Source organism: Prionailurus bengalensis, chromosome A2 (assembly GCF_016509475.1).
Source record: "Prionailurus bengalensis isolate Pbe53 chromosome A2, Fcat_Pben_1.1_paternal_pri, whole genome shotgun sequence".
Taxonomy (NCBI): Eukaryota; Metazoa; Chordata; class Mammalia; order Carnivora; family Felidae; genus Prionailurus; species Prionailurus bengalensis.
The window spans coordinates 33,916,365-33,928,510 of record NC_057348.1 but is presented as its reverse complement, the minus strand read 5'-3'; the positions used below and the strand labels follow the sequence as shown (position 1 = coordinate 33,928,510).

Here is a 12,146-nt window from a genome sequence, read left to right as displayed (position 1 = left end):
TCAGCAAAAAAGGCAACGTGACTCAACATAGCCATCTTCTAAGGGACTGATTCTCTTTATCTCCTTACAGTCACTAACTTGCCCAGGGAGGAGATCAATGTAAAAAAGAAAGAAGACAAAGGAAGAATCCTGCTGTGGTTTTTACTGTTTTTGACCAAGGACCCTAACCCCCTACCCTCTAAGATGTCGCACTGATGAGGCAGGCTTAAATCTGACCTTCAGGAACGGAACTGCGTGGTGTCGTCATCACTGTGGCCTCTCGCTGCAGCTACCATGGATGGGCAGCTGGGTGCCCAGGTCACAGGAGGGCTGGGGGAGGAAGTCAGAGCTCCAGAAGCTACGACCTTGCCAGCTACCGTCTCAGGGCCCCTGCTAAAGAGGCCAGTCCTCCACCCTACTTAGTGCTCCTGGACATCTCTTTTTCACTCTCTGCCTTGCCCAAACCACACAAAACAACAACTTACAAAACATTTTGCTTACAAACGGAATCCCACCTGAAAGTAGGAGGAAGTTTTTATTTTCCTAACTCCCATATTACGGGATCTCTCTCTCTCCCTCTACCTGAGTGGCCCTAGAAACAAGAAAATGTCACCTATTACTTTTATAAATTGAATGAAAGGGCACTAAGATTTTTTTTTTTTTTTTTTTTTTTTGCACAAAGTGTCTCTTATCTTCCAGGATGCGAATTAAGAATTCAGATGTTCTTGTAGTTTTTGAATTGTTCAAAGATGCCTGCTTCATTCTGCCATTTTGCTAAAATCCTTATCAGCTGCTTATATTCTGACTCAACTGGTGGTCTGGACATACAACAAATACTTTGGTCTTATTTTCAGGTGTTTTCTTCCACACTGATATATTTAATTTAGGGTACAAGCTTACCCTAAGCTTGTAGCAAAAATCTCTCACACACACACACACATACACACACACACACACACACACGCGCGCGCGTAAGACAGAGCAAAATCTGTTATCCTTCCCTTCTCAATCTTTAGCATGCCTTTATTAGCAATCTATGTTTTGACCAAACATGTCCATTACGACACTAGAAATGAAAGTGCGTACATGAGGACAATGAGCACTGAGCATCTTCTAAACTACTATTATTTTTTAAATTTTTTAAATGTTTATTTTTGAGAGAGAGAGAGACAGAGACAGAGCCCGAGCGGGGTAGGGGCACAGAGAGAGGGAAACACAGAATCTGAAGCAGGCTCCAGGCTCTGAGCTGTCAGCACAGAACCTGACATGGGGCTTGAACTCACGAACTGGGAGATCATGACCTCAGCCAAAGTTGCACGCTTAATGAATGAGCCACCCAGGCTCCCCTAAAGCATTACTCAGATAGTTAAAAAGTGTAGAATTTTGTCATGGGTTGGAATATGGTGATAGACATTTTAAGTGTTATCAAAATAAGAATCAAGAATAAACAAGTTATTTACTCTTCCACTTGAATAAAACCAGGTTTTTCTAAAGTACTAACTTCTAAAAACACTTGAAGTAGACATCAAAAATCTAAGTGACGACTTTATACATTGTACTATAACTCAAAGAATAATCCCCTGACCTGATTTCTAATACAAAGCTAAGATTTCAGCTTACAAAATCATCAGCATGGTGTCACAGTCTTACATAACCAAAATTATTTTATTTTCATTTTACTTCAACAGTTGCATCTGAACTTAAAGCTTGCATTTCTTCTAGTTAGTGCTTTGCAACTTTGTAACACCTTGTGGCTAGAAGCCTGTTTAGACCAGACCACATTCTTAACAATCCTCTAAACTACACTGCTACTTCTGTTAAATATTCGGTTAATACAAAAAATGTGACATTCTTACAGGGAATTTTATCATATCCTTCCAAAATATGCTTATTGTTGACCTAAAGCTCAGTAAGAGTAAACCCGTATGCTATAGTGGTGGACATACTTCTAAAAGAAACTCATTATAAATGAAACAGTTAATATATATTATCTAACTCTGCACTGAATTTGAAAAAGAAAGAATGCCAAACTTCAATTAGTAAATCGTTACAGACACCTGCTGTGTAAAAGAACTATTAACAACATAAACATATATATAAACAATCAGAAGACAAAATTCCTTCCTCCAATAAGCGAAGAACTACAAGAAATTAAACACAAACACACAGAAAAATGTGGTCTGGCTTTTCTCATTACCATAAACTACCTGTGCTCACCCTTGGCCGGTCACAGGGCTGACTCCTGATGCGAACACTGTTGAATCCCTGCCCAAGGACAGGAGAACCACAGATGCTTGGGAGAGTCTATCTAAGAAATATGCCAGCCAGTGTTTTTAATCTCTATACTATCAAGTTAAGGAGTCAATGCAATTTGAATAGGAGATAATCCGTGGAAAGTCGTTATCATGGCTCCTGGTGCATTGTAACTTAGAGAAATGTTGGGTATTATGCTGTTACTACAGTTACTATCATTAACAATGTTAACACAGTAAAAGGGTGCTGGACAGGAAACTGAGACTTGGATTACAGATGAAGACAACCTCTCTCAGCCCCTTTCCTTGTCTTAATGCAGACGACAAGGCCTCCCACCCCAGGTTGTGGGTGATGTGAATCAGATGCTAATGAACGTGTAGTGCTTACTTAGCCCAGTGCCTGGCACATAGTACCTGCTCAACACACAACAGATATGTTTTTTAAGTATTCAGGTGATACAAGGTCCTAACTGAACAAATTTTATTAAAGTGCTAGGAAGGGAATAAACAGGGGCTATGGTTCCTGAGGAGGGAAGATGAGAAGGTCTTCCTCCAAAGAGGGGTGGAAAGGGAAGTCCTCTCTCTGGTGACATATGGCCTAAGGCCTGGGGAAGGAGAAGGAGCTGGCCAGGAGAAAAGCCTAGGGAAAGACCTAGAATGGAAGCTCAGTGAGGAAAAGGGACTGTCATCTGTCCTCTTTACCATGCTATCCCCAAGCCGAGAAGTTCCTGACATGCAGCAGGCTCACTACTACTGAGTAGTGCTCAGTGACGATGTTAGCAGAGCGTTTGTGGCAGAGGGCACAACAAATGTAAGGGTCCTGGGTTAAGCAACACCCCAGTTGAGCAGCCCATAAAGAACCGAAGGAAGGCCAGCAGTAAGTGGAGACACTGTGACTGCAGTGTGGTTAGTGGGTGGGTGGCAGGAGGTGGGTGACACAGGAGGGGGCCAGAGGACACAGGAACAGTGTCAGCCATAGCTTAAACTCTACATCTTATTCTTCTTTCAAAGAGATGCCACCGATGGGTTTAAGGGACAGTGGTATGACTTGATTGATTTCTTTAAAAGATCACCCTGGCTGCTGTGAAAAGAACACATTTTAGAGAAGCAAGAATGGAATCAGGGGGACCTTCTGAGGAGCCAAAGTGCCAAATGAGACAAAAGCGAGTCCGAGGCCTCAATGAGAGCAGTGGACTTGTTGACGGGCTGGGTTATCAGGATGGGAGGAACGGAGAACTATGGAGTAACTCCCAGCTTTCTACTTTAGCTAGCAGCAGATACTTGTGCCATTTACTGAGAGGGGGTCAACACAGGAAGACCGGCTAGAGACAAGCAGAATGAAAGCCAAAAGTTCTGTTCTGAACTGGTTCACCTGAGAGGATCCTGGCAAGATGGCAGCGTAGGAGGACCCTGGGCTCACCGCGCGTCCTGCTGATCACTTAGAATCCACCTACACCTGCCTAAATAACCCAGAAAACCGCCAGAAGACTAGCAGAACGGAGTCTCCGGAGCCAAGCGCAGAGGAGAGGCCCACGGAAGAGGGTAGGAAGGGCAGAGAGGTGGTGCGCGCTCCACAGACTGGCGGGAGGGAGCCGAGGCGGAGGGGCGGCCCGCCAGCCAAGCAGAGCCCCCCGAGTCTGGCTGGCAAAAGCCGAGGGGCCGGACGGAGTGTGTTCCGACAGCAAGCGGGACTTGACATCTGGAAGGTTATAAGCTAACAGCTCTGCTCAGAGAATGGTAGGGCTGGAGGGAGAGTTGTTGAGCCCCAGACGACAGAGCTCAGCTTGGCGGGGAACAAAGGTGCTCGCCAGCGCCATCTCCCTCGCCCATCCCCCAGCCAAAATCCCAAAGGGAACCGGTTCCTGCCAGGGAACTTGCTTGCACCACGCAAACACCCAAAGCTGTGCTTGTGCGGATCCATCCCTCTGGCGGGTCTGACTCCCTCCCGGTGCTGCAGGGCCCCTCCCGAAGCAGATCTCTAAAGGAAAAGCAAGCTGAGCCTGCCCCTCCGGCCCCTGTGCACCTTGCCGATCCACCCCGGCTAATACGCCAGATCCCCAGCACCACAAGCCTGGCAGTGTGCAAGTAGCCCAGACGGGCCACGCCACCCCACAGTGAATCCCGCCCCTAGGAGAGGGGAAGAGAAGGCACACACCAGTCTGACTGTGGCCCCAGCGGTGGGCTGGGGGCAGACATCAGGTCTGACTGCGGCCCTGCCCACCAACTCCAGTTATACACCACAGCACAGGGGAAGTGCCCTGCAGGTCCTCACCACGCCAGGGACTATCCAAGATGACCAAGCGGAAGAATTCCCCTCAGAAGAATCTCCAGGAAATAACAACAGCTAATGACCTGATCAAAAAGGACTTAAATAATATAACAGAAAGTGAATTTAGAATAATAGTCATAAAATTAATTGCTGGGCTTGAAAACAGTATAAAGGACAGCAGAGAATCTCTTGCTACAGAGATCAAGGGACTAAGGAACAGCCAGGAGGAGCTAAAAAATGCTATCAACGAGTTGCAAAATAAAATGGAGACAACCACGGCTCGGATTGAAGAGGCAGAGGAGAGAATAGGTGAACTAGAAGATAAAATTATGGAAAAAGAAGAAGCTGAGAAAAAGAGAGATAAAAAAATCCAGGAGTATGAGGGGAAAATTAGAGAACTAAGTGATGCACTAAAGAGAAATAATATACACATAATTGGTACTCCAGAGGAGGAAGAGAGAGGGAAAGGTGCTGAAGGTGTACTTGAAGAAATAATAGCTGAGAACTTCCCGGATCTGGGGAAGGGAAAAGGCAGTGAAGTCCAAGAGGCACAGAGAGCTCCCTTCAGATGTAACTTGAATCGATCTTCTGCACGACGTATCATAGTGAAACTGGCAAAATACAAGGATAAAGAGAAAATTCTGAAAGCAGCTAGGGATAAACGTGCTCTAACATATAAAGGGAGACCTATAAGACTCGTGACCGATCTCTCTACTGAAACTTGGCAGGCCAGAAAGAAACGGCAGGAGATCTTCAATGTGATGAATAGAAAAAATATGCAGCTGAGAATCCTTTATCCAGCAAGTCTGTCATTTAGAATAGAAGAAGAGATAAAGGTTTTCCCAAACAAACAAAAACTGAAGGAATTTGTCACCACTAAACCAGCCCTGCAAGAGATCCTAAGGGGGATCCGGTGAGACAAAGTACCAGAGACATCGCTACAAGCATGAAACCTACGGACATCACAATGACTCTAAACCCGTATCTTTCTATAATAACACTGAATGTGAATGGACTAAATGCGCCAACCAAAAGACACAGGGTATCAGAATAGATTAAAAAAAAAACAAGACCCATCTGTTTGCTGTCTACAAGAGACTCATTTTAGACCTGAGGACACCTTCAGATTGAGAGTGAGGGGATGGAGAACTATTTATCATGCCACTGGAAGTCAAAAGAAAGCTGGAGTAGCCATACTTATATCAGACAAACTAGACTTTAAATTAAAGGCTGTAACAAGAGATGAAGAAGGGCATTATATAATAATCACGGGGTCTATCCATCAGGAAGAGCTACCAATTATAAATGTCTATGCGCCGAATACAGGAGCCCCCAAATATATGAACTGGTTCGCCTGAGACATCTTGAGTGAGGACGTCAACTAGGAATCTGGTCACAAGAGGCCGTACATGAGAGGAGGTGGTCCATGACAGAGCTGTAAGGACAGCAGTCAAAGCCAAGGGACAAGGTGAAATAATAAGGGATGGGTCTTTGTCAGGTAATAACAACCACATCATCTATCATGTTTCACTTCTGGTTGGGTTGCCAGAAAGTTCCAAACACAACATAAATCTTAAAGGAAAATTTTCTTCTTAGGAATTCTGGACATGATAATCTACCCCTTTTACTTTTCCTCTTCTTTACGGTGTCAGTCTTCTTTCTTGCAAACATAAACAAAATTTATATATTTACAAAACTGTAAAAATTTTATTTTATGTACAACGAGAAAGGGAAAACAGAAGAAATGAGGCAGTGTAGTGACATCCCTGGGGGAGTCAGGAGGACTGGCCCCCACATCTCCTTGCAGAGTGTACAATTACAGACACATCAGCTGAACGTTACGTGGGGGTGTTGTGCTTCTCCGATCGACCCCAAGCTCCTCAAAGGCATTAACCCTTATTCATCTTTGCATTGCTGTGAAATGGGCCAACGTCCAACTCAGAGTGCACAGACAATACATGTACCCTCACACCGTCTGTCACCCATTTGTAAACGCAAGGGACTGAGGCCTTGCTCCAGTACTCTAAAGCTCAGTTCTCAGTTGTTTTAAACAAAGGACAGTGTGTGATTAAATACCAGTAAGGAATGTACACAAACGTGAGGTAAGTTTGGATAAATCTTCAAGGACTGGATTGGAAGACTTCAAGGAGGGGAAAAAACAACAAAACTCAACTGGTCTTGGAAGATGCACAGTGTCTGGAGGTGTGGAAGCATATTTCAGAAAGCAGCCAAAAAACAGAAGCAGGAAGGAGTCTATTCTGGCTGGAGGGAAAAGATTTTGAACAACGAAGTACAGGGAGAAGGGAGCTGGAAAAAACCGTGAAGACACAGAGCGGACATCCATGAGTGCCAACAACTTTAGGTTTTAGAGTTTCAGAAAGTTACAAACCGCTGAGAACTTCAAAGAGATGTTGAAGAAGATCACATAAATTCAATGTGTAGAATGGATAAGAGAGAAGAGAAAGTGTCACGACTGCGTCTTTTAAGTTAATAAGAATCTGATAAGAAGGAGGCCACAGGGTCCACAAAGTCAGAGTCCACCCAGACTTGCTGAGTGATGTGCTACAGACAGAGAAAGAGACCATGAAATTATAACCCAGGGTTTGAGACCAATGGGTCAGGAGACGAGCAGTATGCTCAAGAGAAATGAAGGCAGCAGGAGGAAGTGATTGGACAAAAAGGTGGTACCTTTAACTGCAGGCAGAAGAGGCTTCAGATGACAGTGGCCACTCTCTGTTTCCAGACCGCTCCCCCACTGCCCCGCCCTTGCAGCACAACACATACGAGATCTGCTCAAGTCCTTGTGGGGAAGAATTTTCCTTAGTATTCTCACATAAACATAATAGAAAAGTTCTTGCACGTATTTTAATCTCTCTATGGGTACAAAAGCAAATGGGAATGGATTTGCTTTTACAAAATAAAATTTATTTATACAATTGAAAAATTTTAAATTTATTTACAAAATTGTAAAAATTTTATTTACAAAAATAAAAGAAGTGGCCAAAACGGTCTCCTACGAAGCACTGTGAGTTCACATTTGGACATTTAAACAAAATAATATTGTTATGGAAAAAGATACTCTATATTGTCTAGCCATGAGAGAACTGCAAATTAAAACCACAAGGAGATAGCAACATACTATGAGAATAGCTAAAAAACCATGTTTTTAATCTAATGATTTAACAAGAAGTGACACAGGTGCAGAGCAACCGGGACTCTCATTACACACTGCTGCAAAATGGGGCAACCTCCACCTCGGACAGTGTCTTACCAAATTAAACTCGTATTTTCCCTATGACCTCACTCCTAGGGACCTACCCAAGAGAAACAAAAACGTATGTCCCCATACAAGTACCTGCATGCAAATTCATAGCAGCTTTACTCGTAATCACAAACCTGGAAACTGAAATGTGTATCACCCAGTGCACAGGTAAACAAACCCTACTGCAGACCTCCATACAACGGGACACTACTCAGTGACGCAAAGGAAGTAACTTCTGCTACAGGCAAAAATATGAACGTGCCTCAAAAGCATATTCAGTGAAATGAGACAAGGCACAAAAGATACATAGTACGACTGTATTTATAAAATATTCTGGAAAAGGGAAAACTACAAATATTCTGGATTTGGGTTACGGTGGTAGTCACAAGTCATTTGTCAAAATGCATAAAAATGTACATTCACAAAGGGTGAATTTTCCGGTATCAAAATTACTCAATAAACCAAACTTTAAAAGAAAAAAGAAAAAGACAGCATTTTAACATTTGCTCAAAGACAACTGTTAAAGGTGTAACTTTATTATCTATGATTACTCTGAAAAATTCTAGACATTTCTTAACTAGCTAGAATACTACAAATGTCCTTAATACTGAAAAGAAATAAACCTCATGCTTTTTCCCTCTTTGGGCCTCAAAACATTCCTATGCAAAGATAGGGCTGTACGGGTGTGAGTGTGCTGTGTGAATGCTGGTTATTGAGGCGCTAATAAAGTGAGTCTTGTTTCCTGGACAGCTGTCGGCTCCACTGCTCTTCCGTCAGAAACAGAAGAGGAGAGCTGTTATGCTCGTGGAATGTGGCCTTCTCAGTGGACAGCTGTTACGTCATGCCCAGAAACACTGCCCAAGAACCCATTCTCAGCACGCACCACGCAGAAAACGGTAAAAACAAAAATGACAACAAAAGACCCAAGAAACGATTATACAAAGTACATAGATATAAACTAAGCTGTGCTATTTAAAAGCAGATCACTCCTAAGAAATATTTCTCAATATTTAATATTCCAGGTTGTCTTTTTTACGAGTCATGTTTTACCTCATCTTATTATCCTTAGCATACAACCTCAGAGTTCAAATATATCTATTTTTTACTTTTCAAAACACATTTTGTATGAGCATGCTTTGGTTACTAATTCCATCCAATTATGAGAGTAATGATTTTACCCTTTGTATTATCAAATGCCCACCTAGAGAGTTTGCCATTTTACAGTTTGGTCTGCTATAAGCCATTTTCAGTTGAACAAGGGCTTTCAAATTCTTTTGACCATTATGCACATTTTCCGTCGCAGCCCGAGAGAGAGAGGTGTGTGTGCGTGTGCAAGCAACACTGAGGCTGTACGAAATAAGACTTACGCTTACCACGAGATGTTCTCTAATATTTCCTTTCGCATTAGAGTCCTTAAAATGCTGTCAAATAGCCACACAATCCATATCATGACACACAATTTTCAAAATCATCGCCCCAGAAGATGGGGGGAAAAAAACTCATTAACATTTTTGCCTGTTTTAAACACAGGCTTTTAAAATTCACTTAACTATTTGTCTTTAAACACATGAGTGACCTTCCCTGAGGCTGACTCACAACTCACAACACTCTGTTCTCCCTCGGGGTCCCCAGCTGGCTGGGGTGAACAGCAGAGATGGAACGGACCTTCAGAATCCAGGCCTCTGCTGCTCCCAGCCTGCAAATACTCGGGACCTTTATTTCTGTCCATTTACCCACCTTGTTATTCCTTGGCCTCTACACACACGCACGCACACACAGAATGAAACAGAATTCCACCAGGTAGAAAAAGGGTTGCAGTAGAGAAGGAAGTAAAGCCAAGTTTTTTCTTAACATCCATGCATTTCAGTCATGCCTGCTGTGCTGATTTTCCAGTATCACAGAGAGAACAAGTTTAAAAGGCTGAACTGGCATATAAATCACACACAATAAGTATTTTCAACTATCAACAATTTTGAGTTTTTAAACTGCCAGTCAATATTCTATTCTACTATTCCACACTGAAAATGGTGGGCATGTGTGTGAATCAGGCAGAAATTTTATACGAAGATTGGAAAACTTACTTTTAAGGACTCCCACAAGGGAAACTGGACCAATGAGAAAGGAATCTGAAGAGAAAAAAAAAAAAAATCAAATAAATTAGGCGGGAAAGATCAGAGTTTGCCTAGCCCTACTATATGAACCTATAATTATTATTTATAAGACTTAGTTCATTTTAACTTTATGTGTATAACAAAACTAACATAAATTTATAGGTGCAGTATATACAGTTTTCAGAAAAAGAGTTAAGCTGTAACTGCCTGTAGAGTTCTACTAACTTTTTGAACCCAAGGGACATAAAATGATGGTCTGAAACCCTTTTGAAACAGAAAGAGAAACACAGTACAGAGATCTGGCTACTGAAATGACAAAACAAATATTTCCTATCACAAGCAATAAGGACTTTAAAGACTTGACATTTTTCTGCAGAACCAGAGCTGTCTACTCCTTAGCGGGCCAAATGTTGGGGTTTAAAATAGAAACAGGGAGGTGAGCCTGGGTGGCTGAGTCAGTTGAGTGTCCGATCAGGTCACGATCTCACAGTTCATGAATTCAAGCCCCACGCTGGGCTCTAGGCTGACAGCTGGGAGCCTGGAGCCTGCTTCAGATTCCCTCTCTCTCTACCCCTCCCCCCCACCACCTCTCTCACTCTGTCAAAATTAAATAAAAACATTTAAAAACTTAAAAAAACAGACAAACAGGGAGAGGGAGCAAGACTGGGGGAGGAGGAGACGGGGGGTGGTGCAGAGCAGGATGGGAGAGAAAAGGAAGGGAAGGGAAGAAAAGAAGGGGAGAGGAGAAGAGAGGTGAAAAGGGAGAGAAGGAGAGGCCCAGAGGGAGAGGAGAAGAAAGGAAGAGAGGGAGAGGGAAGGGGAGGAGGAACAGGAGAGTACAAAGGGATAGAGAGGGGAGGCAGGCGGAGGGAAAGAGCAGGCAGGAAACCAGAGAGGAGGCCACAGAGCCACTTACAGGAGGAAGTGGAGAAACAGGGAAGGAGGAACAGGCCAGTGTGGCGGTGGGAAAGCACAGCATGTCAGCAGTGCAGGGGCCCAAGAGCACAACTGGGCCTGAGGGCCGGCCAGTCCCCACGGGAGGCAGGGAGAGGAGTCATCTGCAGTAGCCAAGCGTGACACTGAAGACAGCCAGCGCACTCACAGTGAGTGTTTGCAGTCATGTGGACAGCAATACGCGCTAGAATGACCAAGCACTTCTCATGTATCAGGCACTGTGCTAATAAGCACTTCCTAAGCTTTATTTCACACATCACAACAACCCTGTGAGACGGGTAGGTATTATTACTCTCCCCATGTTACAGGTGAAGAGGACGTTCGGGGATGCTGTATAACTTGACTGAAGATACCCTAAGAAGCCAAGACAATCTGACTCCACAGCCCCGTCTGCTACTCTGCCTGAAACACCTCTCAGTGCATTTACTGCACATAAATTCACCCACAGCACACCCTGTTTGCTTTCAATGACATTTTCTAAAATTGGAAAACAGAACCACAGCTCCCTATTTCCTAAGACAAAAATACCTCAATTCCAGGGAACACCACCCACTAGTCTTGATGACATCCCATCACTGGTCAAAAAGGCAGTGATGTTTTCTGTACTCACTTGAAAGGAGAGAGTAAAACGTGGACTTTGGACAGTGTCAATGTGCATATGGGTGTGTGAGTCCGTGAAGGGTGTGTGTGGTAGAGACCATGATTCTGAAGGCATTAACGGACAGTTACCTTCACACGAATCAAGGGCATTAAATTACTTCTGAAGTATTTCCATTTAATCACAAATTACAAGTCTAGTATCATTTGCCTTTACTCTGCTGGAGTAAACGATGGCCCTGAGTTTGAGAGTGGACACAGAAAAAAAGATCTATCTGCTGCTCAGGCAGGAAATGGCAGTAAGAAAAAACAAATGACGGCAACAGTCTAGTTTAGGCTGACAGAGTAGAATCTCAGAGAAGTTGGCTGTCTTCAGAGTAGGCAGCACCCCACCCTGGATGTCAAAATTCCACAACAGGGGTGACATTTAGTTTAGTTTGTGTTGTCACCAAAATGTGAAAGCACCTGACAAAACGTCCATTCTGAAACTAAAGTGCTGCATTTTCAATTAACTATCAAGCCCCCCCACCCAAACTGACTACATATTAGTTTTCTAAAAGCTTTTCTAAATTTCAAAAAAATTTATAGTGTGTAATAAAACACGCAAGAGGGCTGTAACAGGTACTAGGATGATAGTGACTTTAATTTTCTTCTTTGTACTCTCCCCTCCCTAATGTAAGTATTTCACATTTTAATAAGAATGTAAATATTCCACATTAATA

The 12,146-nt window shown here is 43.2% G+C and overlaps 1 protein-coding gene across 3 annotated transcripts in view; it reads right to left on the bottom strand.

Moving 5' to 3' along the window:
* SLC25A26 (solute carrier family 25 member 26) overlaps window positions 1–12,146 on the bottom strand; it is a 139,467-nt gene that overhangs the window by 23,591 nt on the left and 103,730 nt on the right. For all 3 annotated transcript variants that reach the window (XR_006298373.1, XM_043587893.1, XM_043587894.1), the window contains exon 6: window positions 9,844–9,888. Coding sequence is in view for 2 of the 3 variants with exons in the window: in XM_043587893.1 (XP_043443828.1) it covers window positions 9,844–9,888 (45 nt within the window). In the remaining variant the exon portion in view is untranslated. The remainder of the gene's footprint in view (window positions 1–9,843; window positions 9,889–12,146) is intronic.